General features: G+C 43.2%; 3 protein-coding genes across 3 annotated transcripts in view; all 3 read right to left on the bottom strand.

The window, feature by feature from the left end:
- Positions 1 to 2,055, bottom strand: part of tspan14 (tetraspanin 14) — a 9,049-nt gene extending 6,994 nt beyond the window's left edge. The window contains exon 1 of the mRNA XM_041947788.1: positions 1,927 to 2,055. The gene's annotated coding sequence lies outside the window, so the exon portion shown is untranslated. The remainder of the gene's footprint in view (positions 1 to 1,926) is intronic.
- A 4,703-nt stretch (positions 2,056 to 6,758) lies between these two features.
- LOC121614170 (cytochrome c oxidase subunit 7A-related protein, mitochondrial-like) lies at positions 6,759 to 10,762 on the bottom strand. The gene is made up of 3 exons (XM_041947968.1): positions 10,717 to 10,762; positions 7,587 to 7,747; positions 6,759 to 6,899 (listed from the first exon to the last, which is right to left on the bottom strand). Exons 1-3 carry the CDS (start codon positions 10,760 to 10,762, stop codon positions 6,759 to 6,761), a joined length of 348 nt encoding a protein of 115 aa, XP_041803902.1.
- A 4,427-nt stretch (positions 10,763 to 15,189) lies between these two features.
- Positions 15,190 to 16,711, bottom strand: LOC121614189 (potassium voltage-gated channel subfamily G member 3-like). The gene is made up of 2 exons (XM_041947994.1): positions 16,137 to 16,711; positions 15,190 to 15,835 (listed from the first exon to the last, which is right to left on the bottom strand). Exons 1-2 carry the CDS (start codon positions 16,709 to 16,711, stop codon positions 15,190 to 15,192), a joined length of 1,221 nt encoding a protein of 406 aa, XP_041803928.1.
- Between the last annotated feature and the right edge of the window lie 1,916 nt (positions 16,712 to 18,627).

Genomic DNA, 18,627 nt, shown 5'->3' with positions numbered 1-18,627 from the left:
GTAGTATGTGTTTATTAATGATCAGTTTTTGTTAACAATGTCTAAGCACTTCAGGACATTTTTAACTATTTATCAACTTCATTTTTTAATTTATTTCATTTCATTTATTTAACTTTACTTATCTTCTGTCACCAACAACAGTGTGATTTATGTTTATGTATTTATTTTCATTTTACACTGTTAGCAGGTTCACACAACACCGACTGTTAGCAGGTTCACAAACCACTGTCGTTACCAAGTTAATACAACATTGACTGTTAGCAGGTTCACACAACACCGACTGTTAGCAGGTTCACAAACCACTGACCGTTACCAAGTTCATACAACATTTACTGTTAGCAGGTTCACAAACCACTGTCGTTACCAAGTTCATACAACATTGACTTTTAGCAGGTTCACACAACACCGACTGTTAGCAGGTTCACAAACCACTGTTGTTACCAAGTTCATACAACATTTACTGTTAGCAGGTTCACAAACCACTGTCGTTACCAAGTTCATACAACATTGACTTTTAGCAGGTTCACACAACACTGACTGTTAGCAGGTTCACAAACCACTGACCGTTACCAAGTTCATACAACATTGACTTTTAGCAGGTTCACACAACACCGACTGTTAGCAGGTTCAGACAACACCGACTGTTAGCAGGTTCGGACAACACTGACTGTTAGCAGGTTCGGACAACACTGACTGTTAGCAGGTTCACACAACAGTGACTGTTAGCAGGTTCATACAACAGTGACCGTTAGCAGGTTCACACAAAACTAACTGTCTGCAGGTTCACACAACACTGACTGTTACCAAGTTAATACAACATTGACTGTTAGCAGGTTCACACAACACTGACTGTTAGCAGGTTCACACAACACTGACTGTTAGCAGGTTCACACAACACTGGCTGTTAGCAGGTTCACAAACCACTGTCATTACCAAGTTAATACAACATTGACTGTTAGCAGGTTCACACAACAGTGACTGTTAGCAGGTTCACACAACAGTGACCGTTAGCAGGTTCATACAACAGTGACCGTTAGCAGGTTCATACAACAGTGACCGTTAGCAGGTTCATACAACAGTGACTGTTAGCAGGTTCACACAAAACTAACTGTCTGCAGGTTCACACAACACTGACTGTTACCAAGTTAATACAACATTGACTGTTAGCAGGTTCACACAACACTGACTGTTAGCAGGTTCACACAACACTGGCTGTTAGCAGGTTCACACAACACTGACTGTTAGCAGGTTCACACAACACTGACTGTCTGCAGGTTCATACACTGGCTGTTAGCAGGTTCACACAACACTGACTGTTAGCAGGTTCACACAACACTGGCTGTTAGCAGGTTCACACAACACTGACTGTTAGCAGGTTCACACAACACTGACTGTCTGCAGGTTCATACACTGGCTGTTAGCAGGTTCACACAACACTGACTGTTAGCAGGTTCACACAACACTGGCTGTTAGCAGGTTCATACACTGGCTGTTAGCAGGTTCACACAACACTGACTGTTAGCAGGTTCACACAACACTGACTTTTAGCGGCTAACGCCCTCAGCTTCAGTTGGTCAATGGTAACTCATCAGGGTATAACGTTGTCTTTGCTAAGCTAATCCGTCTGGACCTCCGGATGTAAGTTAATTTGTTCTATGTTGTTTTGAACAGCGCTTTTAGTTTGATATTTCTGTAAAATACCGACCAGCTCACGAACCTTCCGGTCAGTTTGTGCTGCGCCGAATAACTACGGTCACTGCGCCGTTATTAACTGAGGACGGTGAGCTTTGAATTCTTCATGAGTTTCTGTTTGTTCAGAGCTAAGAGCTAATGCTAACGCTAAATGTAAACTAATAGTGTAAGTGTGTGTATAAACAGAGCAGTTAACTGTAACAGCGTATCAAAGAGGAAAACAGTCTGTCTTACCTCGGATCCGTCTTTATCAACACATTCAGTTTCTCCGACACTTTAATCAAACTAACACAACACACCCTTCTGACAACGGACACCTCCTACTGCTGCTTCCGCCACAAACAAACTAGAGTTCTTCCGCTTCGTCTTCTTCTTCTTCTTCTTCTCCTTTGTTTTTAGGCAGAACAGTGTACAGGTCACCGCCACCTGTTGGAGAGCAGACGAAGTACGCATAAACTTGATTAAGTCTTTATTCACTCGAATGTCTTCACAGACAGACTCACTAGTTAACTGTAATTTGACCTGATCTGATCTGATGTTATATTATAGAGTGTAAACTTGTATAATGTCTGTCCTTGAGTCCAGATATCACTTAGATTTGCAGCGGTGGAAGACATAATCAGAGCCTTTCCTGATAGAAATGTGGCAATATCACAGTCGAAATACTCACAATTAAAAAAAATTTAATTGACAGTCCTTAACATTCTACTTCAGTAAAGGTACAACAGTACTGTCAGAAAAATACACATAGTATCAAAAATCAAAATATTTCTAATGCACATTGACTCATTTCAGAAGGCTAAGTTACAGTTGGAATATCACAAAGTAAATTTAGTACTGTAATTAAGTACAATTCTTGGGTACTTTTACATACTTTTATTTTCATTTCTGCTGCTTTATACTTCTACTACACTACATTTCAGAGGTAAATATATCTGTTTGCTACTGTCCATATAACTGACAGCGGCAGTAACTTTACAGATAAAAATGTGCCAGTTGTATAAAATATAATACAGTGTTTCACTTTTACTAAAGTAATGAGTACTGCATAATGTATTGACACTGGATGCAGACATTGTGATAATAATTAACAATCCAAAATATTATCATTGTTCCTACTTTAGTTTTTGATACTCTTAATTTTATTATCCTATTATTGACTGTGAGTATGTACATATTGACTGTTCTCCTGCTATATAAATCAAGTTGTTATGTCCTATATAATCTAGCAGTTAGGATGCCTGTTTTTTTTTTTTTTCAGGCAGCTCGAATTGACCTCTCAGTATGGGAACTTGGACTTTTCACTTGCAGTATTTATAAGATGTCTTTGAAGATTCTGATTCATCCAGGTCAGGGTACTTCTTAGTGCTTCCAAAAGGCAACTGGACTTGCTCGTGGTTCTAGAAGACGTCTTCGCCTGATTGGTGGGAAGTCTCAGGTATTTATCCTCCTGCAGGATGATACACCCGCCCAGCTATCATATGAGTCATCAGGGTCACATGAGTCCCGGTGTAAATGGCCGTTGAGCTGCCTGGGTAGGGGTCTGAAGATCGCATTATAAGTGGCTAATAGGTGGTGTCGTAGACCACCCCCTGGGCTCAGTGATGGCCTTTCCTGTTTTACATGGATGGCTTCTTTCACTCCTATTTCAAGCCATCTGTCTTTCATGGCCATAATATGTACATTATTGTCCTCAAATGAGTGTCCCATTTGATATGGAGGAAGTGGAGAGCAGAGCCCTGATCTCCTTCACAGGAACTGCCCCCAGACGTTGGTTTAGGTACGTGGACAACACCTGGGGACACCTGCACAGCAACATTAAGTTCACTCGGGAGGATGTTAAAGGACACAGTCTGGCCTTTCTGGTCTGCAAAGAGCACACTGAGGATGACAGAAGCCTTAGCATCGAAGTATACGTGTATGTACTGTATGTAAGGATGTGAGTACTTCTCTCAGCACTGAATTTAATTTGTATGCAAGTTACTGTCTTGTGTTTTGAGAGGAAGCACACCTGTGGTCCACCTCCACACATGTAGTTCACCTGCACATTTTCTACTGTTGTTGTTGCTTCCACTGGTGAACCAGCAAGCAGCTTTTATTTTGGAGGACTTGTAGATGAGATGTAGTATGTTAGTGGGATATTCTGACATGTTCATAGTACGTACAAACTTGTAATCATGGTGTGAGATTCTTATGAACAGTGACTGTAAATAGTAAATGATTCCGCCTGCTGTGGCCTGTCCTGTTCTTTCTTTGTTGTTACCATGGCGACAGCATGCCTGTATGTTAACGACGCAACGATAGAGAAACAAACTGTTGATGTTTCTTCCGGATCTAACCTCAGCAGAACCTTTTGAAGGATGTCAGTGTGGCATGAGTCTGTTTTTGGCTTCACAAACACTGTGAAACTGTATCAAAATCCCATTTAGTCTCTGCAGCCAAAATCCTGCCGTTACCATGGAAACGGTGACCTCATGTTCTCTGTCACCATGGTGATGGACAGGATTCTGGGTCAGACTCTGACATTTGGCTGCAGTTTGTTAAAACAGCAAAAACAAACACACAGGGTGTTCACAGGTACATGAGGACACATTAATGGACACAGCGTCTGCAGGTGCGGTCACACCTGAGCTCGTCCAGCCAGTCAAAGAGACGAGACTGCAAGGTGAGGGTCAGTTGACCGACGGAGACCATTAAAGGCATCAGTAGGCAAGTTTTTAGCATTTCACTTCTGTATTGGTACTGTATAAGTTAACGAGCAAGAAACACAAAACACGCTGAGCATGAATGAACATTCTTTTATTCTTTCACACCTTCAGTTGTGATTCAACATCAGCAAAAAAAACATCTTAAAAAGTCAACCGATATGACGTTATCATGGCCACGAGTATATTAACAGTTACATTAATGTAATGTATGTTGATTTAAGATTTAAATACAGACAGAGTGGATAAACAACACAGTTCAACACTTACTGGTTCCTCATAAACTGGTTAACTGGGCGTGTGTTTGTAGTTCATCAGCTGTGTGTCAGTATGAGCGCGTTTGTATACTGTGTGATGTGAAGTGATCTGTTTCCGTGATGCCTCACCTCCAGTATCCCGTCACCGTCTCCATGGCAACAGGGCCAGTAATATGACATGTTACACAATATTTGGATCATTTTGTTCCATCAGTGTGTGTGTGTGTGTTTGTGTGGTGTTGCTGTTGGTGGTGGTGCGGGGGGGGGGGGTGCATTTGTTTTTGTGAGGACAAAAACAACAAAACAGAGCAAAACAAGGTACGATTGTGTGTATTAATTATAAATGATCACAAATACATGAAGTGGCAGTAACCTGCAGTATTATAACGCTCACTAGGTGGCACCTGTGGTCCATGAGTGAGCAGCTATACTGTTTATGAACTACAGGCTGGTCAGGATCCCCAATAACCACAGGGGGTAACAATAACATCAAAAGTCCAATAACACAGGCTATTAGCTAACCTACTGCTAATTCAAAGCGCTTGCTATCCCCATTTACTGAAATAATCCTCTAATGAAGAACCATGAACCTTAAAATAACAGGTTGAATTTAAGACAGCTGGATTTCTCTCCTCTCTTCCGAGAGACTTCTTCAGCTCTACCTGACAGGTGGGGAGTTCCAGGTATTTATCCTGTGTGGGGTCATTATCATGGTCCTCGATACCTCACGCTTCATGACGACACCTGGCTGTGTGGCGACAGTCCTTAGAGTTGTTGGAGTTGTCACATGTGTTTGAAACACACGAGATGTGGTCTTTGTTGAAGATCCTCCTGAGGATCACGATGATGTGTTGGTGTTCTTCCAGGATCTTGTGGCTACTTTCACAATGGTCCAGTTAGGATCCACAAGCTTTAAGTGGATCCCTCAGATGTTTCTGCTGCTTCTCTTTGTCATGACCCGTGCCATGCACGCCGGTTTTGTTTAGTTTTCCTCTTGTTGATCCTTGCCATCCGTCCTTCAATTTTATACAAGAAGTCCAGTTTGATGTCTAGGTTTTGATTTAAATGTTGAATATAAATCTTGAAAGACTTTTTCCTCAGTATTTGTCAGACTCAACAGGAGTAACAAGAGTGCTTTCTGAGTCAGCAGTGGAGGTGGAGATTGAGGAGTGATCATGGGAAAGCATGAAAGGCAGACTGAAGATGAGTCACGATCTGAACTGAGGTGGAGCCTGGGGCAAATAAAATACCATCATCAGCAGAAAAATGGACACTGACATATGGATTAGGACGAGTTATGCTATTTATGTTTAAAGTAAACAGTAATGAACCAAGGATAGAGCCCTGTGGCAACCCATTTCTGATGGTAAAAGAGCTTAACTGAATACCAGCAGCTGTCTGACTTCTCTCTGTAAGGTGAGAGTTCAGCGTGGCTTCATCTCGACCTGTACGCTGCTAAGATTTAATGATAGACAGCATCAAACAGTTCTGAGAGGTCGATAAAGAAACTGCAACTGTCACTGAGCTGTGACTTGCTCGAAAACCCGACTGCTGTGGCTATAGTATCTTTAGTGTTACGTATCAATGTCAGATGACGGTACATTGATCACTGACATCGAAGGGACACAATGTGTCTGTTTAATTAATGTAAAACGACAGTTTGTGAAGAAATATTTGCTGATCTGAGTTCTGTTGATTGTGCTGTACAAGTACTGAGAGAACAGATAATCCTCAATAATCCCACTGAATCCAACATCACAACACTGATGAGACAAAGATGACATGAGGATCAGGACTCATAAAAACAGGATCAACTCACATCAGAGGTGGAACAAACAAGCAGCGGATATATCTGAGGTTCCACCATAATATTAAAGAAATTTACATTTGACAGATAATATATTAAAGATGTCTCATTAAAACATGTCAGTAAAAAACAAACAATACCTTTACAACAAAATAGACTTTATTAAAAATAGACTTTAATTCTCCAAACTCAATAAATCTTTCCAGCTCTGTTGACACTGTGAGAAACCTGCAGCCGTCACCGGACGCCTCCTCGTCTCTCAGAGACCTCTCCTCCAGAGCACAGCGTCCTGCAGCATCACTTGTTACTGGGCTGGGCCGCGATGTAGAGCGCCACCAGGCAGTAGAGCGCCCCCCCGACTGTCAGACCCATGGTAGTCTGGTACAGCAGCTTGTCCATTGGGCCTCTCTTCAGGTGGACTGGGACGCCGTCTGACTTCTGACAGAGAGAGAGATTATTACATCATCACACAGGTCACATGATCCTAAACAAATACACCTGAGCAGAGTTCAGTCCTAAACCTCACTCCAGAACCCGAGAACCTCTTCACTAAACCCTGGACCCCCTCTCTAGGAGACCAAGAAACAGTTCAAGGTCAAATGGAACCTCTTCCATGATCCTGAAACATTTTAACCCCAGATCATCAAACCTCTTCAAACACCACTGGAACCTCAAAGACTCATGACCCGTGACCACTGTAACCCCATCAAGGACCACTCAACATGTTTGACTTCATCCACAACCTACAGGACCTCTTCACTGACCTCCCCAAACCCTCCAAAGCCTTGTGGAGTCTCAAACACTGTAAAGGACCAAAGGCATTCCATCAGTGACTCCCTAAACACCTCATGAACCTCTGTAGACCACCAATGACCCTCAAAAATATTAATACAACACGAGACCAACGGTGCCTTGTTCAGGGTACCTGCTCAGGTAGAGTTAGATGTGGCTTCAGTGCCTTGGCCAGATCAAATAAATCAAAGTACAGCTTCACACCCAAACAACACAGCACGTTCCATCAGTGAGAAACCTCCACAACAGCTGCAGGTAACAGTGAACTCCAGACCCCCACTGGTCCTGTATCAGCACACCTGAGAGGTGCTGCTGATGGCATCACAGAGTTACCTGGAAGAACTTCTGCAGGTCAGGGACTCGATTGGCTCCCAGGTACTCCACCTGATGTCCTGTTTCAGACACCAGCTTGGTCGGAGACGCGAACATGATGGGAGGCCTGACAGGTGGGACTCCTGGACGCAGACCCTGAGAAGACGGACAGGTGGGGGGAGAGAAACATGGGGGATGAGACGGACAGAGCAGTTTTCTCTAGACTTTTCTCAGACAGGGGCACAGTTTGGAGAACATGTGTGGCACAGATCCTGGAGTCTTCGCTTCCCCTGAGAGACTGCAGACCTCTGAGTATATCCTGAGGAGGTCAGGGGAACACATGATTCCTTCATTTTTCACCTCAAATAATACTTCAGCCCCCCCCCCCCCTTTCATCATCACGGCTGAAAACAGAAAATTAGCATGAAAGGGGGTGTGCAGATGTTTTTATTCTGAAGCCACTGGTCTGATGTGTTTGAGCACATCGACCACCAGTGGATCAAGATGTAATCTTTTTTAAATTAATGATGTGGAGAGTCGGGCATAATGACCTGTGACAGCCTTTGGTTCAAAGGTCGTCTTCGACTGTGATCCGCTGTTTTATTGGAAAAAAAACTCTGCTCTGGGAAAGGGTTGAAAGAAATGAAGGTAAAGCTGTCGCCTGCCTGAAACGCAGCTTCAGAGATTTCTTCTGGATGTAGTTCCATGTACACACAGACTGCTGAAGCTGCTCATCATGTCAGAGCTTCGCTGTATTTCTGTGGGTTTAAATGCATTTTTCAACAGGGAATGATCTGTAGCCAATCAGATGGCTCCTCCCACTTCAGCCAATCATGCAGGCACAGATTTGAGGGTATGATGAAACGCGGAGGAGACACCCCGCTCATATTTCTTCCGCTCTGTATTATATTATGTGGGAGGAGTGTTTTTTAAATACCTTTAAACAGTTAAAAGAAGTGTTTAATTTGTAAAAACCTTCATCTTTTAAAGATGTTTCGGTCTATAAAGAAAAAAATCAAACAACAAAAGCAACAACTTGGTAACATACAAACTTCAGAACAGAATCATTTATGTGAAACAGATTTAAGTGAAATAAAGTGAATTGATTAGTTCATTACTCATTTGGTCAATAAAAAGAGTACCTTTGGTTCATGACGTCTTCAGATGTTTTCTCAAAGACGTTCAGTTTACGATGTTAAAAATATAACTTAAAAAAACTGAGAAAACCTGAACATATCAAGAAATATTCTAAATTCAACTATACATTTAACCTGTAAAAAGAAAAATCATGCCAACAAATCTGTAGTCTGAGCTGTTTCACTGTCGTATCGACCAGAGGATGACCTGGTGGATCAGCTGTTATAACCCCACTGCTGTTACCCCCCCGGGTACAGAGCACGAGGAGATTATACCTGGCTGTAAAACCCTGAAATGAGGATACCATCAGTTTTATTGTACACAACTGCTTTTCCTGTTTCCATCTGTTAAACCAGTTCTGCTAAGTTCAACCAAAGGCCAGAGGCATGTCAGAGTATAAGAATGGGGTGAAAACATCTGATCAGGGAGCACAACTCTGAACCGTGTGGTTCTGTGTGTGTCTCCTATTTTAGATTAAACACTTCGTGCACGTTACTTGCTTTCCAGAGTGGTTTGTTTGGCTCTCTATAGACAGGACAGGGGGAAAGCACCGCCGCGACGCTACACTGAATGATGACCAGGAGTCACAAATTAGTTATTAGTTAGAATTAGCTAGTAATTACTGTTTTTATTTTTCTAACCAGGAGAGTCTGTTGAAGTCTGACATCTTTAAACGTCTCCGGTCAGAACAACTCCACAGTCAGATGTTTCCTCTGATCTCTGATGTCGTCCTCTCTCTCTGCTCTCCTCAGCCAATCAATGAAGAGTAACAGCTGTTTCTGGTCAAACTGAAAGGATCTTACTCGTTAACAGGAAGCTCCATCTCTGCAGGATCCTTCCCACCATGTCGTCACACACTGATTACAACAACCTGAGCTCAGTGGTAGAAACAAACACTTTCAGTGGACCAACACTGACAGTGAGGAGGGATTAAATGTCATGGCTGCTGACTGCAGCGCTCTCAGTCAATACTGAAGAAAAAAACAAGGGTCCAGAATCAGATAATATCATCGGTATTCAGGCATCCAGGTAGGCATCTTCTAGCAGGTCACATGTGAGTCATTAGGGTCACATGAGTCCTGGTGTGAATCTCAGGGCTGTGCTGTAAGTGCCTGATCAGTGGTGACCCCCCCCGCCCGGACAAACTGACAGCAGAGGATCGAGGATATTAAATGTATGTTAAGTGTGAAGTGTTGTTCACGTTTTAACCTGCAGCTGTTTGACTCTTTGTTCTCTGAAAACCAAAAGTCACAGAAAATATAAAAACATCAAAAAAAGAAGATTCAAATATAAAGAAAGCAACAACATAAACCTCAAGAGTAGTACGTTACACCGACATTCACAGCTACAACAACAGTCAATGGTCCATTAATTATGAACAGTTATCAGCTACTACTTTAATAACTACAACATTAGTATCACAGAAATGTGTCAGTCAGATGGGCTTCAATCTTTCAGTTGCTCAGTTTTTCTGTTTTATGACAAAGAATGTGACTCATTTTAAACTCATCTGAATCAGACACTGACCAATGAATCAGCTCATTATTCTATCGAGCTTTAACAGCCCACTATCAGTCTACCTCTAACTAATCGATAGTTGTGGTTCTGTAGTTGTGGTTCTGTAGTTGTGGTTCTATTGTAGTTCTAATGGATGGATATTAAAAGACAGACTGATGGATGGATTATATGAGAAAAAGGTCAGCTGATTGATTGATAGTTACTAACAATTCATTTTGATTTAATAAATCTGGAAGTCTGTCAGCAGCTAGTTGCTCTCTGACGTCACTGATCATCAATAACAAACAACTGGGCAGAGGTGATAGATCAGTGAATTGATCAGCGAGTTTATCAGGTGTATAAAGTCAGACCCAACAGACCGCAGATGACATTTAAATCGTTTTTTATCTGATTTATTGATAGACTGTGCGATAACTGGCCACGTTTATAATCTTGTTGTTGATGGTTAGCTTTAGCAGCTTCCCTCCAGGTGCCACCAAAGTGATCCGGTCTCACCTGCGGGTTGTAAGCCGCTGCGTCACTCCGCTCAGTCTGTAGTACATCTCTAAGTCAGGTAACACACCTGGAACATACCGCTATTTAACCTGTTAGTGGGAACACACCGCGGAGCTGCTGCTGCTGACGACACTGTGCTGCGTGATGACGTCAGAGCTATACGGAAGGACCCGCGTTTGGAGCGCCTCTGAGAACTGCCTGAACGGAAGTTCAAAAATAAATCAAAAATCGCCAAGTAGAAGGTTTTCACATGGGCTACGAGGAATTTACATTATAGAAATTATGAAGACCACTGCAAGCAAATACAGACGAGAAGTGACTGTGAAATATGAAAAATATCACACAAATATGTACAATGTTATTTAAAAGAAAGAACTGTAAACTTTTAGCACTTTTTTTTACCAGGTTAGAAAGTGCTTTGCAGAAAAAAGCAAAACAAGCAGAACATCAATATAAGTTATTCATTCCGGTTTGCTTTACACATTAAAGGTTTTTTGTAAGATTCAGAAAAGGTGTACCATCTTGCTAACAGCAGTGTTAACTTGGGTGGGCTGCCCAGATATTCTACCAGCTACCAAAGTATATTTAGTGACCTGTTTTATCATTTTTTTATTGACATTTTTTTCACCATCAGTGATTGACCTACTAGTGGACAAAGTGGATCTTTGTTTGATTTATGAAAAATGGAAAGTGCACCTGGTTGGGGCCGATGTCATTCAGTACCATCAACACAGCAGACACACACAGGGAGAGAGAAACAGAGCTGGACAGGTGAAGCCAGTGTGTGTGCTGTAAGAGACAGTAATGCTTGACAGCAGGGATGTTTACGTTACGTTGCTACTCCTCTCCTCTGTCTGAAACGTGTCTGTTGTTGTCCGCCGATGAGTGTTCCTTGTCTTTCAGGTGGAGTCTTCACCTGAGGAGTCGGCCCTCCTGTGCTGACTCATGCATTTGTTTAATGGTTGTTTAGTTTCTTGATATACAAGTCTATGCATTCCTGCAGGACTCGATCTTGCGGCTGTTTTCACAAAGGTCCAGTTAGGATCCACAAGCTATAAGTGGATCCCTCAGATGTTTCTGCTGCTTCTCATGGACCTGGACACTTGCTGTTACACCATCATCTCGGTGTTTGTTTGTTTATTAGGATCCTCCATTAGACGCCACAATATGCAGCAGCTATTCTTCCTGGGGTCCTCACGTTACATTCTCAAACAATATTTTCATCTTAAACATAAAATTACAGACAATACACTCCATACATTCATACCAACAATCCTTTCATACAAGTATGTTGTTATTTAATCCTTGATTTCATAGAAATAAACACAGCACTAGGAAAAAAGGAAAGAAAGGTATAAACAAAAAGCAAAACTCTCCGCTCACGCGATAACTCAACTAATTAGAAAAGCTCATATCAGCAGTGAGAGGAACAACAGTTCCTTCAAGGTATCCCATATGTAAATAAGTACATTTTTAACCTTTTTTTTAAAGCAGCTCCTATTACTACTTGAAATTAAAAACCTTGGTAATAAGTTCCATGCCCGCATTGCCCTATAGTGCACCGTTGCTTTTATCAAATTTGTTCTGCATTGAGGCAGCATAAATCTCCCCTCTAATACCTGCCTAGTACAATACTGATGTCGATCAGAAAAGAATGTCAATTTATTAGAGAGTACCTCAGGGATTTTATACAGGGTGTTGCAGGGTTCAAACAACTCCTACCTTATGCTCCAGTGGGAGGTGGAGAAGCTTTTGGGAACTTTATAATAACAATGAATTTGTTCAGCTGTGTTACATTTATAAATCCACCTGTGAAGGTCTTCAGGCTGAGCAGCAAGCAAAGACAGGGAACCAAAAAGACAACAGCTATAAAAGAGATTTCCATGAAACTTCACGTGTTTGCCTCCAGTTGTAGCAGAAAACCTTCCTGGAACAAAGAGCGACATTTCAAACTTTAAAAAAATAGCTGATGAAGTCAAACCCCGGCTGAGTCTTATGGAGTTCCTGACAGGACTTAGACCTCAAGGCCAGAGGCTGCTTTTATTATGGCCGCGAATTTTAACAACACCAACCTGAGGAAAGTCCTGCCGCCGTAAGTCCAGCTGTCCTGTGTGTGGTGGTAGCATTCAGCACCATGTTTACTCTCCTTACTGGGATGGATATAAGGCCATCGCTCATTCATTCACAGTATTTTATGTTGTCTTTTATTGTATATTTTCTATAAATTACATTCTGTTGCTGTATTTTATGTCTTAGACAGTGAAAGGTGTGTCACTCGGAGGTTTTCAGTCTGGTCGAAGTGATTTCAAACAAATACACAACTTATTCCTTTAATGAAGGATTCACTGGATTTGATGAGGTGAAATAACTTTATTATAATAACATTTAAGAGATAAATGATTATGATTTGGTTCATGGCGACAGCTCTGTGTGAAAGAACGAAAGAAGAAGAAGTGTGACTGGCTCAAGGTTAAAGGGATAGTCCGTGTAGTTGTGCTTTGGTTTAAACCCCCCAGTATAACACACCGAGGAAGAAGAAGAAGAAGAAGAGGAAGTGTCTTCAGTGAGATGATTCACACTTCAGCAGCTCCACCATCCTGACATTCAAAACCAAATGTTTCCAACACTTCAACTTCCTTTCTCTGAGTCTGCCGTTGCCTTGGAAACAGTAAATGGTGTCCATCTGATCCCAACAGATCCAGTTACACCACAGACTGCTGATTCAACCCCCGGCAGTCTAGAAAGGTGTGAGGAGGGTCCCATACGACTTGTGGACACAATGACACATGGAGAGTTCATCCTCTCAGGATCAGGAAGCAGATCTGCACACGTTTCTGTTCCTTGTGTCCAAGATCCAGCAAACGTGAATCTCTCTCAGACCTGCGTGTTCATATTTTACAGGACTCTGCTTTATTAACGATTCCTGTCAAAGAAACCAGAACAATTCAGGAGGCTTCAGTGTCGTCTGGTGATCGTTAAAGGGAAGTTTGTCCACTTTTAGGGAAGCAAAGTCTTCAGACTTTAATCAAATGAATATCTAATTGCAAAATCTAATCACTACTGAATACTTCATTTTGACATCTAAATACCACTGTATTTATTTTACTTTGAAACAATCATCCTCAAGTCCGACAGACGGCTGACAGAAAGTATGGCTCTAAAGGGACAGAGGACTCCAAACGTCCAGTAACCTGAATGAGAGCTGCTGTCTGAGTCCAGCTCGTGTCCCGCTGTGTTCCTCCTGCTGGTCCATGTTTCTGCCAGTTTTTAGCACAACCAATTCAATCAAGGACGTATCATAAAGGGCAGAAGTAAACAGTAGCAGCGAGAGTGCCTGCGAGCTTTGTTCTGTTATTACAGATATTTAAAACAAGCTTGGACGAACTATTAATGACACGAAGATGCAGAGGACAATTAAAGACCGTCCTCTTTTTCCAGGTGGGAGAATATGACACGTTCACTGATGCTGTCATTGTTCACACTTCTCAGGTACCAGACAAATTTGTTTTTGGTTGAAATATTCTGAGCAGTTTAAAATCAGGTTCATAAAGCAGAGTGAAAACCCTTAATGAGGGAGGTGAGGGGGTGGAGGTGCCATCTAATACATCCATCAACACGTCCATCAACACCTGCGTGAATGTTACCTGATCAATTCAACAGAGCTTTGAGTTCAAATGTCGCGTGAAACCTGAAAATATACACCTGTTAAACTACAACTCGACTTCAAACCACGTGAATTCAGACCGACGCTTTAGAAGAGGAACTTTTCAGTGTTTAAAGTTCAGGATTAAATGTTCAACAGTAAATATATTCATATATATAAATATATCTAAATTCAGTTGTTTTCAGACATTATTAACTGCTTTGACAGTTTGTCTGTGCTGCACAGTCTGGAGAATGAAAGCTGCTAAAGCTTCATTTTACAGCTCTCTGATTGGCTGAAACTGAAATGTGCCTTCACAGATAATCTGGTGAAAACTGAAAACTTGCTTCCTGTTCACAGTGTTCAGTTTCTAGTTTCTTTCAGGTCAGTTTCAGACCGTTTTACTTCTGTTTCTCGAACACAAACGATTCTACAAACAGATAAATGAATAATGTGAGTCGCTCACAGCGGTGAGTGATGATTCCTAAAAGTCTTTCTTTAAACCCACATTAATGAGTGAAAACTCTCTACGTGCAGAACGTTGTTTCTGTTTAGCAGTAACTAAAGTCAGATTACACAATCACGTCGCTTCAGAGGAAACTGTAAAGTATGAACCTTAAACATTATTGTTGGATAAAATAAAGGCGAAAAACATGAAACAACCTTAACTGAACAGGAAACTCCTCATGTGTGACTCCACAGGTGAAAGGTCGTCGCAGGACCTGGAGTGACAGTTTGTAGTGTCTGAAACTGGTTCCGCAGTATTTCCCGGGTGACGGCGGTAGCGTTGATGAACGCTGTGTTGTTGAAGTCATCGGTGTTGCCGGTTGGTCAGTTGATGAACTCGGCGGACAGGCTGTGGGTGCAGCGGGCGGAGCGAACTTTGAGCTCATGGTAGCACTGGACAAAACTGTGATAGATGAAGGTGATGGGCAGCGCCAGCAGCACGATGCCACTCACCACGCAGAGGCCGCCCAGCACGCGACCCGCCACCGTCACCGGGTACATGTCCCCGTACCCCACCGTTGTCATGGAGATGATGACCCACCAGCAGGCGGCGGGGATGCTGGCGTAGTCCTGATTTCCGGCCTCCAGATCCAGGCCGTGCTCCAGCAGCTGGGCCAGCGCGCTGAAGATCGCCATGGCGACGCAGATGAAGACCAGCAGCATCATCATCTCGCGGTAGCAGCGCCGTAGCGTCAGGCCGAGCGTCTGCAGGCCCAGGAAGTGACGCGCCAGTTTGATCACCCAGAAGATCCGCATTATACGCAGGACACGCAGCGTGACGCCAGCCCGCTGCAGCTGAGAGTTCTCCCCGGTCAGGATGGTCACAGTAACAGAGACGTAGTACGGCGTGATGGCCAGCAGGTCGATGATGTTCAGAGGACGACGCACAAACTCACATTTGTCCCGAGACACGAGGAAACGGACAATACACTCTGCTGTGAACCAACCAATACACACAGCCTCGATGATCCTGTGGGGGGACAACCAATCAGAAAGAGTCACAACATGGACCAATGGCATTCTACACGAACAAGATGATCCAATCAGACTCAGAAACAAGTATCACCTATAACACATACAGCACAACACATATTACTGCAAACATATATGGACGTATACTTCATGTATTTATATAGTATGTGTGTATGACAGTCTGTGGCAGGCATGTCCAAACGATCCCAGAAAGGGCCGTATCAGCCTGGTGTGCTCCTCCTCGGTCGGCCCTTTCTGGAATAGTTTGGACATGCCTGGTCTATGGCCTCCTGTTCTACCTGTGCTGGTCCAGGGTCTCGGCGGTCTTCCAGTCCGGTAAGGTGCTGGCACACAGCATCACCATCGAGATGATCACGAACAGCACGGACACCGCAGCGAGGATCTGCGCTGCCAGAGAGGACGTGGGCTCCTCGAACGTCCTCCTCATCCTCTCCAGCCAGGGGCTCTGGGGCCCCTCCGGGACCCGTGGCTCCTCCTCGGGGAAGAAGTGGACGAAGCAGTCGGACATGCGGTCGTCGAGGCGTCGCTGGCAGCACGGCTGCAGGTCGGCGCTCTCCAGGCCCCAGTACAGCATCTCATTATAGAAGGACAGCTCGCACATGTGCGGCACGAAGCGCAGCTTCCCGTGCTGCACGTACAGCATGATGAAGCTGAAGGCCTCCGAGTGGCGGTCGAAGAAAAACTCGTTTCTGTCGCGGTCGTAGTCGTCGCAGAGCTCCAGCAGCTCGCTCTCCGACACGCAGCGATGCAGCCGGCTGAGTCTGCTGAGAGGAAGGTGCTTCATCAACTCCGCCGAGAAGGAAAACCTGCGACCGCCAACGTTCAGGATGCAAAGACTGCTTCCAAGCTTCATATTATTCACCTTCAAAAACACAGACGGCTTCCAGACTCGATGTCCTGTGATAAAAACACAGACTGCTGATTTCCAGACTTCATACTATTCTTTGACTCTTTCCAAACTCAGTTGTCCGTTTGTTAAAAGGCTGAAGCTGCTTCAAAACTTTGTCTGAATTGTCTGTTCCTCACCTCGTCGTAGTTTAAAAATCGGACTGCTTCCAAACATCGTCTTTTAAAAACGGACGCTGCTTCATCGTCTGTTTGTTGTCCTCTCAAACGAAGCTTTTCTGTCTCATCACCTTCGTCTTCTGACGGACACCTCGTCTTCTTCAGCGCATGAATGAAATCAGAAATGTGTCAGTAATCAGCAACAACAGGAGGCTTGTTTCTGTTTCAGTGACCTGATTTTAAACGATCTCATCCTCTCTCACACTCCATTATTCTACATTTTCTAGTGAACCATTGAATGATAAAACGTTTTTACTGTGAGCGACTCTGTTTCATCTGAGAGTTTCAGACGAGCTGTGATTTAACACCTGACGTCAACAGTAAAAACTCACCAGATCTCAGCATTGAGCATGAAGCTTCACTCGTTTCAGTTCAGCTGAAGCAGATGACGAGTGGACAGTAACAGTAACGGTGGATCCTTTTTCACTTCTGGTTTATTTCTTCTCATTGTTGAATCTGAAGCTGAAGAGCAGCAGCAGCAGCACATCGTCCTCCTCCGCCTCCTCCTCCTCCTCCTGTCTGAGAGGAGGAGGAGGATTAGAGTTGATGATTCAAACAAGTCTGAACTGCAGAGAATCTGAACCTCCACAGAACTACTGAAGGGAGATGCAGCTCCTCCTCATCCTCCTTTTTAGTTTTTCTTCCTCCACACTGTTCTCCTCTCTCTTCTCTCCTCCTGTTCTCCTCCTGTTCTGCATTTCATCTTCCTCCTCTGCTCTGATGATGTCCATCATCATATAGAATTAAACATTTAATCCCCTTTATTCTAATTTCATGCTTCAGTGAACATCAAAGCAGATCTGAGTAATGAGTCAGACTGAATGAATGAATTAATGACCCGCAGAGTTTATTATGAAGAAATGGCTCCCCCTGTTGGCTGTTTTTTAAACTACAGATCAGAATGTTCTTCATCACTGATCTTAAGTTAAATCTCTAAACAGGAAGTTGCTCTGTGCCTCTCCACATCTTCACCTGCCGGATGCATCATTACAGCAGCTCAGCGTGTGAAGTGTTACCAACCAAAAGGCTGATCTCACAATTATTTACCTTATTGACCATAATTATTAACAACCTGTTCGCACTGTAACCATGGAAACAGTTGGATGACTGTGGTATGGAAGAAGTCTGATGATCATGTGATTTCTAAACACACTGATGGACATATTGATTGTAACAAGCTGTGTGTGTGTGTGTGTGTGTGTGTGTGTTTCCGTTTTCATGAGTTATGAATCTGAAAATGTGATGATGATAAAAAAAGGTCTTTTCATCTGAACAATAGCTTTCGTTACAGGCCAAACTTCTATTGGGAGGTCTGACTGGATGAACTGGTGATGATAAACCGGAGTTAACCAGTTTGTCCATGCACATCACACAGCCAGGCTAGCTTCCCCCTCTTTCTGGTATTAATGCTATGCTAAGCTAACTGGCTCTGACTGTAGCTTCTCATTTACTCTACAGACATGAGGGTAGTACTGATCATCTCATCTGACTCTTGATAGGAAAGGAAAGAAGCGCAGTTTCCAAAGTGTCAAACTTCTTCATAAGTTATAAGAATGTCAGCTGACCGATGATGTCACTGGTCCCAGTCCAACCAGTCAGTCCTAGATCAGTTCACTTTCAGTTTTACTGGTCATATGTAGGTGAACACGGGGTCAACTGTACAATGAAACATGTGAGAAAACTGTCAGCTCGGCAAAGAGAGCA

The sequence above is a fragment of the Chelmon rostratus genome, chromosome 11 (genome assembly GCF_017976325.1).
Source record: "Chelmon rostratus isolate fCheRos1 chromosome 11, fCheRos1.pri, whole genome shotgun sequence".
NCBI lineage: Eukaryota > Metazoa > Chordata > Actinopteri > Chaetodontiformes > Chaetodontidae > Chelmon > Chelmon rostratus.
This window is presented reverse-complemented; position numbering and strand designations above follow the sequence as displayed.